The sequence below is a fragment of the Hippoglossus hippoglossus genome, chromosome 21 (genome assembly GCF_009819705.1).
Source record: "Hippoglossus hippoglossus isolate fHipHip1 chromosome 21, fHipHip1.pri, whole genome shotgun sequence".
Taxonomy (NCBI): Eukaryota; Metazoa; Chordata; class Actinopteri; order Pleuronectiformes; family Pleuronectidae; genus Hippoglossus; species Hippoglossus hippoglossus.
The window spans coordinates 17,202,884-17,215,669 of NC_047171.1; the positions used below are offsets into that span (position 1 = coordinate 17,202,884).

General features: G+C 39.1%; 1 protein-coding gene across 2 annotated transcripts in view; it reads right to left on the reverse strand.

Annotated features, from left to right (window-relative positions):
* Positions 1-185: 185 nt before the first annotated feature.
* The window catches only part of cmss1 (cms1 ribosomal small subunit homolog), a 31,792-nt gene continuing 19,191 nt past the window's right edge, over positions 186-12,786 (reverse strand). Inside the window, exons 2-10 of one of the 2 annotated variants that reach the window (XM_034573628.1) lie at positions 3,398-3,540; positions 2,457-2,528; positions 2,205-2,340; positions 2,045-2,104; positions 1,838-1,940; positions 1,695-1,755; positions 1,512-1,599; positions 1,337-1,425; positions 186-503 (exon numbers count right to left, since the gene is read on the reverse strand). In XM_034573628.1, coding sequence (XP_034429519.1) covers positions 420-503; positions 1,337-1,425; positions 1,512-1,599; positions 1,695-1,755; positions 1,838-1,940; positions 2,045-2,104; positions 2,205-2,340; positions 2,457-2,528; positions 3,398-3,540 — 836 coding nt within the window. In that variant the 3' untranslated portion in view covers positions 186-419. Of the gene's footprint in view, positions 504-1,336; positions 1,426-1,511; positions 1,600-1,694; positions 1,756-1,837; positions 1,941-2,044; positions 2,105-2,204; positions 2,344-2,456; positions 2,529-3,397; positions 3,541-12,786 lie in introns of both variants that reach the window. The other variant, XM_034573627.1, reaches the window with a different exon arrangement.

Below are 12,786 nucleotides of genomic sequence, written 5' to 3' on the forward strand. Positions count from 1 at the left end.
TTTATTGTAATGTGCTGTGGGAGATCATCTGTTTGTTCTGGGCCTGTTTGTGCTGCTTTTTAAAATGCTTTTTTAAAGGATGTTATGATAAATGAGGCTTCCTAGTGGGCAAGTAAACTCATGATCTCACATTGTCAGTAGGAGGGACTTCCCAAGGTTGGAGTAAACAAACAGAGGGACGCCGGTTCCATTCGGAGTCCGTTTATTCAATGCATGACACTGGGACATTGTGTTGAACTACAAGAGTGAACAAACATTCGACACAACCTCTGAGAATAGTTAAAAGCACAACACAGGTTTCACACAGACACAAAAGGAAATCAAACAGGAAGAGGCCCCTCGGCTTGTTGTCAGGTCCACCATCGCTTTGAACATCAAGTCGTCACATGGATTGTTTGCAAGTTTTTTATTATGTGCAGTTAAAAAAGTCCAATTTTGAGTTTGCCTTCTCTGCAGCCAGTCAGGATGCCGCCCTCCAGCAGCTTCATGAAGTCCAGTTTGATCTGGAAAAAATAAACAAAGACATGTACGATGTGTAACATGTATGTACTTTAAAAAACAAACAAATCCATCACTTAAAAAACTGTGTTCAGGCATCTTTTAAAGCATAAAGAATAGAAAATATGCTGCTTGAGTAGTAATTTTTTTCTGATGTGGTTTTTACTTAAATTAAGTTCAATGACCCAGAATCTATAAACATATGCAAAATGTGCATATTTTCTCTTTATTTTAAAGGTTTAACTGCCGAACACAAGATGTGTCTTTCTTCACTAATACAAATAAATAAACAAAATAAAACCCCACAGTCAGTTAATGTGCAGTGAAGTTTCCATATAACTGGTTTTAACACTTTCACTTTCAATGACACAAAACCAAGCCTGGATGTTGGGCTGCAAATCGTCATTATGAATTCATCCTTCCATCATCAGTACAATCTGTCAGAATGATTCAAATTATAAATGACTTCCTTGTGCGTCACTAACAATCCACAACCACATCTGAAAAGGAGATGTGGCAGGGCCTCACATTCCAGAGCTGGAAAAAGGTCCAAGATTTTACTAAATTGATAAATTAATTGAATGTACATGCTTAAAATGCAGATTAAAGGTGAAAACAATGAAGCGTGTAACCTTCAGCAGATGATGTGAAAAAAAAACATAACACATATTCTGCACAGAAAAATGTATATCCTAGAGTAATAATATCAAATGCATTTCTGTGTACAGCAGGACTTAGAATATCTGCTGATACTATCAAATACTTTATTAAGTCATCTTATGTGTTTGGTCAGAGGAAGCTAATTATGTTTTCAGTCCAGCAGGGGGCAGTAGCTCACCTCAGGAATGTCTACCATCCTCCTGAGCTTCTGGTCCCTCCAGTTCCAGTCCAGAACCATGTACCTCAGTGACTTCAGGGTCAAACCATCTGATAACAATAAACAAGAGTTTCCACAGATTAGGAAGATTTAAAAAACTTAAAATTCAAACAGAGTCTATTATGTTGTGACCTACCTTTCTGGATGAGAGCACTGATTCTGCCTGGTGTCCCCACGCCAATGTGTGTGACGCCTTTCTGCAGTAGGTTCACCTGCTCCTCAATCTGTACAATAGAAAGACACACACACAAATTCTGGTAAAACTGTTCATTGCACAGAATCCACAGGCATCATAACAAGCATGTGCCATCTCCAGTACCTTGATATGTTTTGCAAAAAGTTTCATTGCTTTGGTTTCACCCTTGAATGTGGTCAGCTGCCTGTGAATTATAAAAACAAACAGCACCATGTTAGGTCTGATTAAAAGCTGTAGAGTAGAGAATGTGTCGCTGTGTCACTTACTTGATGAGCTCAATGGCTCGGAGAGCAGAGCTACAGACGATGAGCAGAATCACAGAGCTCTTCTCTGTGTGCTGCTTCTGAATCTTTGCCCATTTGGGACAAACTAATGATAAAAGGAAAAAGAATATGAAACAAAAATGAAATGTGTGTTTAGAAGTAACAGATGATAAAAGATCCATCCAAAGGGAATTTAGAAGCATCACTGACCCAGTTTGAGGTAAGAGGAGAGGGTGTGCGTCAAGTCGTTACAGGACAGGAAGCCGGAGTCTGGAGCATGTGGGAGGACAGACGGTGACCTTGGTGAATCAACACATCAGCAGATATCGACTGAACCTTCGAGCTAAAGGGGACTGGAGCCCTGACTCACCCTGCAGGTTCAGCTCCTCCTGTTCGATCACAGAGCGCTTGTCTGAGAAGTAGAGAGAGACCGTGCTCTGCAGGTCGGCCGCACAGCCCGGCTTCGGCTCAGAGGTGGCCAACACGTCTGTGATGGTCTTCTTCTTCTTCTGCAAAACAAAGTAGGATTGGATGCAATACTCACCGACACGTACTGTATTCACCACTGCACTGAGCAACAACTGCCGCTTCTCTTTGCAGCAGCAGGTGTCGCCACACTCACCTTCCTCTTTTTCTTGGGTTTAGTTGACTTTTCATCCTCAGTCTCTTTCTTTTGAGGGATTACACACTCACTCTGTGATGAGAGTACAGACAGAACACACATTTCAGGCAAAGTACTTATATATTTCAAATGCTGAGAATGTATTTAAATAATATAGGTGAATCATTCCATGTGAGAAATTTGACACATTTATAGTTGCGTTTTCCCATATTTTGCATGAAACAGCATTCAAAATCCATCAAGATTTTCTACATTATTTAGATTAAATAGCATTCTATTTAGCAGTTGATTTTCTGAAATCTATTGGATCTGATAAAATAACTTATCCCTTATTAGTGGTTTGAAATAAACATGTTTTCTGGATGAATGTAAAGTTACCACAAACTAGAGCCTTTTACCATCTGTGGTTCATCTCTTTGTGCTTGTAGCAGCCTTGTTTTACATTGTTATTTTTATTTCCACTATTTTAAAGATTTTGTCTCATCCAACAGCTTCCACTGCTGCTTTTGTAGAAATACCTCTACAACAACTCAAAAACCAAAGACCAAACTTTCTGGAGGTCTTGATGACATTATAAACTAACTTTGGTGAAAGTTTTTTTGTACTTCGATATTAAATGTTATAATCACTGTTATAATCATCATAATACTGTTATTTTTCATATACTGGATAGCATACTGTTTAGATGAAGATGAAAAAGAGCTTTAAACAATGTGAGAAGAAAATAACAATTTGAGACCGGTCACAGTCTACCAAAAAAGTTCAAACTGGGTTTGGCTTGTATTCCTGAATTGGGATCCAAGACACATGGAATGTGGGTGACATTGGTTTCTCATGTGTGAAATCAGTACTCCCAATTGCATTGTGTGAGGATCTGACACAGAATAAATATCTACTGGATGAGCAGGTATGACATAGTAATAACACAACACATTTGATACCTCTTCACTCTTTTTCTTCTTCTTAGCTTCATCTGTTGTCTCAGTTATCTTTTTCCTTTTCTCTGGTTTTGTCTTTGTGATAGTTTTGTCTGTCGGAGGTTTTTCTTGTTCCGTCTCCTCCTCCTGCTCCGCCTCAGATGCATCTGAAAATGAAAGAGAAAGCGATGTTCTTTATATATCTGGACTCATGGTTTAAGGTTTAATCTGCAAGAGGAGTAATGATGATAATGTTTGGATGAGGCAATTCAAAGCAAAGAACATATTTCAGATCAGTAGAAACCAGGCTTTGCTTGAAACAGAAATGCCAGACCACATGACATCTGGGAAACAGACAAACTCCTCTTATGATACAAGCTTACAGAGCTACAATCTGTTTCCATAGTTTGGCCCTAAACCACAGATTTAGTGTTTGCACATCATTTCTCAGAATGTTTGTCCAGTACACATTTCAGTCACGACAGGAAAACAGAAATACACAAAAGTGACTTGCGATAACAACAATGCCGCAGAGCTCAAAGCATCTGGTTATATTTAGCCTCCCCGCTGCTACCACTTCTCAGTGCATACCTCTGGTTTCATGCTATGATGTCATGCTCAGACCTTTTGATATATACACATGCTTGTTCAAAATACTTTAAAAACAGATGCCAGAATGGACTCTGCAATAAATCTGCAGGTTTTATTGCACTGCCTTGGCCTCAATATGCACTTAAAAAAAACCAGTACTTTGACTTGGAAGTTCTTCCTGTGATTTTTCAATATCAAAGAACAAACAGGCCGACATTGACTCTGTGGAAAAAAGGCTATATTTCATCTATGAGAAGTTTGAGTTGGAGATCAGATTTCAAATCAGTCGCATCACAACAGGTAAATGACTGTTGGGATGTCACAGATTGGAGAAAAGGCCAGAGGAACAAAACGCTTCATCTTCTTAAACCATAGAGATTGACGCAGCAGAAACAGTTTTCTATCAGAACTGATGAGAGGTTGTTGAACTATCAAGTCTAAATACAACATGAAAACGCTCCGGGTGGCTGATGCTGCTTTTACATCATATTGTACAGACAGTTTAAATTATGAGCAACTAAACTGTCCAGCCCCAAGCTGTAAGTCTGAGTTAAAGATACAGGACATTTCTGACAGTGACAATTTGAACTGCAAGGATAAGTTGGTTAAGTAATTTGTTGACAGGAAATGTATCCATGACTATTTTCATGGTCAGTCAATCATTGAGTATTTTTGAAGCAAAACTGCCAAAGGTTTCTTGTTGGACCTTTTCCAAATAGACTGCATTACCTTAGACTAGAGAAATGTGGGATGTTTCAAAGACAAAATGATTTGATTGAAGAAAAAAAAAAGGCCTGAAGATTCATTTTTAGTTATAACCCTAGATGATGATATGTCCTTCTTGGTGAAAAGAAGTACAGAAGGGCAAGAACACTGCAGCAAGCCATGTCCAGTTGGAAGTTCCATCAAAATTAAACCCAACATGAATTAACATGTGGTTTTCTATGTATCTAGTTTTATTTAATGAGAACAGCTCCAAGTACTGCAAATGTAGCTTTTAGGCTTTTTATCAATATGAATACAAGGCATTTGGGGTAACCATGCTAACCCAAGTAGCAACCCAGCGTGAAATCATCCATTGGTTTGTGAACTGCCATTTTGAAACCAGAACGTCCTCTACCTCCAGACGTTCTGGTTTCAAAATGGCTGTACATGAGACCATAATTCACAAAATGAACATCCAGCTGTATTAACGAAGAAGAAATAAATCTAGCAAATGAGACCATTAACCCCTTAAGGAAATTATGTTATAAATCAAGTGAGAAATAATTTTCTCATTGACTTCTTTAGAAACAGCCCTCTACTGGGCATTTAAGACAACACAGGTTTCAGACACTAAACATTGGCTTCACTTTCCAGACATGGAGTATACGCTCATTTTTATGTCCAGTCTCCAGGTTTTCCAGTTTTCTCCCACTCTGTTTAACACAGTGACAAAAACCACTTGGACATTGCTGCTCCAGGTCAAGAGAACTCCCTTAAGTCACATCAAACCTCAGATTTTCTGCCTTGTCCTCAGATTTCCTATCGCTCAAATGATTCATCCAATCCTTATTATCACACCCATCTACTGTTTACTTCTCCTTTGGTGTCATTATAAGCAACAACCATGTAACAGAAAGATATTGTGAAAGATGGATGGGGGATCTTTGTCCACTCTTCCGCTCTCATCCTCCCTCAGGTCTTAATCTTTCTTAAATTCAATAACCACTCCCCCTTCATCCCTCACTCCTAGACCTTTTTTCTGTATTTGTTACGGTCAACTGTCCAGGCATACACCCCTTGTGCTGAAAGACCACCCCTAATATTGATGGGCCAAGCCAACCATTCACCAGTCGCTCTCTCTTCCTCTGCTCCTCATCCCCATCATGTCATTTTCTTATTCTGGACTGTTGGAGGGAAAGTGAGGATAAAAAGGCGCCAATGACCAAGGAAGAGAGGACAAAAGGAAAAGGGAAGATTAATTACAGAGATGAGGAGGACTAATCAAAGATAAGACCAAGCCTATAGATGACCAGAGAGCAGCCCATCTGCATCAGGTCAGTGTTTTCCCCCTCGCTGGTATTGACAATGGTCGTCTTAGTCTGGCTTTGGTTTCACTGTGTTCACTAATTAATGAGGACATACGAACAGCATGGTATTAATCTTTAAGTATTCAAACTATGAACCAATTAGAAAATATTTCACAAACATTTATCCAATAGTATTATAATAACGCTTTTTTAGTGATGATCATCATAGTAAACTGTTCAGCTTATAAGAAAATAATTGTACAATTAATTCATCTTTCTGTTGTGATTTAAATCTAGAGGCAGAATGTATGTGCCTGCATTGACAGTACAAAATGCAATCACCTGTCACTGGTGCTCTGTGTTCAATGAGCTGTGAAATACTCAAGAAATTAACCAAACTGTCAGATGACTGGAAGGTGCTGACAGGGCAGCCACACTGACGTTAAGTATTAAAACTCATTTCTCACCAATAGTACAAAGAAAATCCTCCACACACTGGTGAAGGAACCGATCAGCAACACCCTGAGGGTGATGAGCTGCTGATTCAGCATTTATTTTGATTCGTGTTTTGTAGGGAATGGGCTGTTTGGATAATTCATCAATGTGTGCACGCACCTAATAAAAAGAAAGCACAGCCAGTATGTTTACATAGATTAAGTCCGTGTCACCGATTTCGGAGGTGGTTTCCCTTGTGGATCAACCCTGCCTCAACATTTACACATGAAAAACATCTGTATAGGAGAGCAGATGGCCATTCGAGGGTCGGTTGACCAAAAGAACTATGGAATATGATATATGTTACACTCTGTAGAAATAAAACAATCTATCATCTTAATTTACTGTGTGTTTCCACTAAGCTAGGCCTATTCACTGTATGTCAATGTGTTATGTTTAAAGATGTCCTTGTTTGTTGTTATTGTCTAATGATGTGTAGTGTTTGCAAGGTGTTCCTCTTTTCGGACGTGGGTTGTGGGGGTGAATCTGAATGTAAACGCGCAGTGTTGTGAATTTCCCCATATAAGGTAATAAACTAATTAATTAACTAACTAACAAGTAATCATTAATACATTTATATTTTTTAAATTCCCTTTTTTCTTCTGGAGTGGAGGGAAAACTATTTCAACAAATCGAGTTATAATTAAACCAAAACAACACACATGGATAGGTTCTAGAGGTAAAGGAGGTTTGGGGTTAAGCTATTATTTAAAACAGACGGATAATATACTAGGTAATATCACAAAGTAGCGCAAATGTTGTTTGTGCAGTCTTTAAAGATTTCAAATTGAAACTAGTACATGATGCTAGTAAATGACCCCATCAGGCACAGTTAAAAAAGCGATGCTGGCCACTAACAAATCAACCAACGACCCAGGTATCACGTATCTGACTAGATATCATAGTCTTGATACTCAGTTATTTGTTTGTGGACAGCTATCTTTACTGAAAACAGGGTAAGAGAATCAGAGTAATAGACTAATAATTCCTGGCGATTACCTTTATCTTTGTAAATGCTGTCAAAAGGGGAGATCTAACTTTTCTGAAGTCTGAGGCCCAAATTTATTTTAAGTACAATCTGCAAATGCAGTCTGTTCGCAATTAGCACCGGACTTCTTAGAGCCTCAGAAAATGCACTCAAACAGGCACATATGATCATCTACTGATAAGTAAACCAAGCGGAGGTTATGCTCCTGCCAACGATAAGTCTTAAAGGACTTATGGGTCTGGACGTACATCATCTCTAAAGCAAAACAGCCCATCGTTTTTAGGATGTGTCACAAATGAAGGAGGAGGGATGAACTCCAGTTTACATCATTTTCTGACAGTAGTGTCGTCAATCATGCCAGTCCATAATTTTACATAGGTCTTCAATTTGGTTGAGTTCAAGGGACTGTGAAGGCCACAGCCGACGATTTGCCTCATTTTCCTACTCGTCAGAACATTCAGTGAATGCTTGCACCCTGTGGATGTCAGAATAGCAATATTACACTCAGTATATCTTGTTAATTTGCTGTGGCCTTCTTCTATGTCAGGGTTGGGGGACATGCAGCCTCCGGGGGCCGCCAGACTGTTTGATCGAGCCCCCTGACGGAATTCATAAACACCAAAATATTCTCATGAAAGCAATTACATTTCTTCTGCAGAAAAATGCAGATAGTCACATTTTCCACAGCAAATGGACAAACAATTTGTGTTGAAGTAAAAGACAGGCCAGCCAGTGTGCCTAGTTTGTGGGGATGTGCTCGCAGGGATGAAAAAGTCCAATCTCAAGCCTCATTATAGCTGGAAACATGCAACTAAACTGTTGGGAGAACAAACATGCTTGGATAAAGTTAACTTCCTGTATATTAGTGCATGTACACATTGTTGTCAAATGCAATATCTTAGGAAATAGAAACCTAAATTAAAACAGGAAATAGTCGCTAACATAAAGGACTATCAGTAGTCAACTATAACTATAAAAAGTTGAATTTTGGTTCTGCTTTTTGTTTCCTAAAAGATGTATATATGTTTATATGAAAACAAAGTCGACATATGTCTGCAAGGATCCGTCTACCTGCCAGGAGCCTTTTATTCATCTGCCAGGATGTGTCTGTCTACATCATGCATCAAAGTAACAGCACCTGTGTTTTGATACAAGGGAGCGCTTAGCATGCAAGATTAACGTCGGAGCAGCAGTTTGAAAGATGGACTGGGGTAAACAGTCAAAAGTCTGGCAGTGCTTTGACAGAGAAAGGGACAAGGCTAAGTGATGTAAATGCAGGGTGTTAATTAGCTGCAAGTCAGGTTAAACCTTAAATCTATCTATTCCACATCTAGATATTAAAGTTATCAACATATTTGACTCCTCTTTATCTTTTATTTTAATTGAAAATCGGAATCAATAAGAATTGGAAACGGAACTAAAATTCAAACGATACACAACTCTAATGCTGACTGAGTGGAGGTTGTGACAAAGACAGTCCAACTCCAAAAAGTAAAACAGCAGAGAGGAAACCAAGATATGTCCAAAGTGTAGTCTAGAGAAAGCAGACAGTGACCTATAGGAAAACCAATATCTTCACTGTCCCCAAACACTGATTCCCAATATCCTCCATGCCACAGTTGATCTAAATGGTGGAGGAGGAAAAGAGTATCCTTTCAACTGCATATGGGGCAATGAGCTTACAGCTCAGATAACCAGAGATCAATGAAGTCAAAGGCAGTTGAGAGAAATCACATGCAGGCAAATGGGGCTTCCTGCTCATCTTTAATGGGTGATCAATAGAGGCGACTGGTTTTAATGGATTGGTCAATGGGGGTGACTGGATTTAATGAGGATCTACTGTCTGGAACCAGGAAACAGAGGCATGTTTCAGTTCCACACAAAGGCTCTCAGATTTGGTTCTGGATGATGGCCTCACTCATGTAAACTGGCTATTTGCCAACACGGCTGCTTAAAACATTGTCGGCCATGACCTCAAAAGCTCTTAATCACCGCTGCAGTTTAAACTATTAGTCTGATTAAAGATAACACGCTGGCCTGTGCTGAGGGGGAAGACGAACCAATTACACCTTTTATCCTCCTGCAAAAACCAAGATGTCCTAATTATTTACAGGCATGTCCATGCCCAAAGACACTGTGTGGTGGTTATGTTGTTTTATCTGTCTTCTAATGATTCATTCCATTAAATCCATTGTCAGCAGGCCAATTCAGCACTTGTTTCAACAATCAATAACTCATCTCAAGACACGTCTTGGGAGTGGTGTGGGTGGGTGAAGCACTTTATGGTTTTGGAGGTTTGTAGCTTCTGCTTCTATAAGCAACAATTTGAGCAGGTGTTATTGTTAAATCAATGGGGACTTAAGGCTGCAAGCACAAAATCAAGCGCAGTATAGTGACATGACTGGAGGAGAGGCAGAACACAAAACCAGTCTCTGGTCAGTAACTGTGTGCTCACTCTATAAAAAAAAATCTTAAAAGTACATCATCACTACAACATCCTGAGAAATTATATTTTCTCAGATTTGATAACTTCCTATTATACTCTGATGCATTTCTGAAGTTGAAAATTGCTAGAGGATGCCTGGCCTCACCTGGAAATTACTGTGCCAGTAGTAGGACTATAGCATTTATTAAAAATGCTTGGGTACCGCACTTCAGAGACACAGCCATTGTTCAATCTGCTTTCTCGGGAGTGGGTGAGTGGAATTCAATACCTACAAATATGAGAAGCGCTGGAATTTCTGCAATGTTTAAAATCAGCTTTAAACTTTGGCTTCAGTCAGTACAAATCTGTCGCGACCAATGATGGCCCTGTGTTTATCATAAAGAATTTATTTATCTATGGACTTTTATGTGTTGTGCGGTTTTATGTCACATATTTGCTGTTGTGCAATTTGTTTTTTGTGTACCTGCCCAGGGATAACAGCTGCAAATTATCTACTAGACGACTCTGGTGCAATTACTTTTAATTGTGCACTGTCCCAGCAAAAGGAAACAATAAAGATTAAAAATTTAAATGAAATGGTTACAAATCCAGCTCGCCTCCCACATCCTAACCTCTTACTGATGGCTGCTGTTCTTGTTAGTGTTTGTTTGAATATATATATATTTATATATATATACACATACATATAAAAATGCTCAAAGCTTAGACATGACAAAGGATGCAGGGATGGAGCATCACCAGCAGGAGGAGTATTGGATGCTCAGACAGACAGTCAATGATTCACAGGCTTAAATCCCATATAAATTATTTTCTGGTCTATGGGTTGATAGATCTTTGTGGTATCTCCCAATTCATATTGGTCCGTGCTGACAATCATATGTTGAAGTGAAGCCAATCCTCCCTGCAAGACTGTGATAGCAGCTCCTGATGTCCTCGCAGGAGATGCTAATCACAGACACAAGGTCATGTACAAAGGCATAACTCAAAGCTTTTAAGCTTTCACAAGCACCAAACCCGTTTCTCACCTTGATAGCATAATGTAACTTATGTAATGTGGGTATTGTTGGCCAAAAGTAGTTAAGTCTGCCAAACTACAGCTTAAATAATTAGGTTTTGGCACCACTTGTCCTATTAGCATTACAGATCTGTCTCCTGTCCCATTTCCTTTTTTTGCACAGGGCTAATCCTTATCTTTGCATCTATTCCTCTCTTGCTCTCTACCCCTAGTGGCAAGTATCACATGGATGATATTAATAACACTGTGCTCATCCTTCATTCTCTATCAATCATCAACGTAACACTGATGTAATACACATGGAATCTAGCATGTGATATCAGAGTAACAATACAGACCATATTTCATTACAACACACTGCCAAAATGTTTTTTATTTAACTTAGTACAACTATGGATGCGTTTAGGTAGGAACAACTTCATAAAAACCTACAAGAATTTAGCCAAACACAAATTACCAAATACACTGAAGGTTAAATAAAAAAAAAAAATGAATTTAAATATTACACTTCATTTTCACTTAAGTACCGCATTTTCGATGTGTCAGTTACAAATCACTTTCACCCTATTTAAACCTTTTTAACGTACCCTCACCACCGCTCTAGTCCAGCCAACACCACTGTATTATAGACTTCAAAGATCACTTCAGGCCTGACAGCTGTGTGATGGCACTAGAGCGTTCTCTTTCTTCATAGATCTTTTGAGTGGGAAAATATTTGATTTCCAGTGGAGCCAAACGCTCAGATCAAAATGAAGCCTTTAAATAAATCTATATCATAAGAAAATGTTTGTTCTCTTTCATTAACCCCAAAGTTTTGCAAGCCTCGGGCACTTAGCAGCACAGACTGCAGAAACACATTCACAGCTGGCGCTTAAAACTTCTCAAAGACGAAACAAGGGAAATGGGAGCCAAAGTCAAATATTGAACACTTTCTATTAGGCACATCAAACAAATTGGCAATGAAAAATACCGTTATTAAACCCTTTTGACAAAGAAATGTAATTGAGACTTTTAGTTTTTTCGGTGCATATCATCAAACATAAGTGTATGTCTGTGAAAGGCTCATATCTGCAGGTTTTTAATTGGCAAACTGACTTTATTTCCATATTACAAATTTTCTGGTAACGTAAATGATTTTTGCAATTGCTGGTGACTAAATGAATTTATAGCCTGTTCAACATCTCCCTCTCTTTTTAGCTGGCTTGCTAAATGTATAATTTCTCTGTTAAAACACTCTTACCAACCATGCCTGCAGTACCGTACTCCTGCCAAAACATACATCAGCCATACAGATGAATTACAGGGTGCTGTGCCAATCTGACCCTGGAAACTGGAGGCCAAAGATGACTCCAGGGCACAGACTGAGCCAGCCTCCCATGACAGGTGGATCCAAAGTGGATATGAGCTGCCTGCTGGGAATGGATAGCTAGAGCAGGGGGTCTAAAACTAGAATTATCTGGGGGCCACAGGCCAGGTTGTTTGCTCCTACAGGAGAGGGGAGGCATTCAGAGTAAAAAAATACAACAATTTTTGACAATAAATTTGAACCATTTTATTCACTCCAGAGATGAACCTCTACCAAGCATATACAGAGCAGTATGCTTGGTAGTGCTTGGTAGAGAAGAAGTCGGTTTATGGTCTCTAAGATCCACTTCCTAGATGCTGACTGAACTTGTTGCTAATCATATGTGTTTATAGTTGTTCCAAACAGACACACTGGGGGACAGAGTGAAAAGCTGGCCGTGATAGAGAGGTGAGGGACGTGAGATTGTTAAAAACCCAGGATAGTTACACATATTTTCAGACAGACTCTCGAGAAAGACATTGGGGTTGTTCAGTGAATGTTTAAATAGTGTAACAAATGAC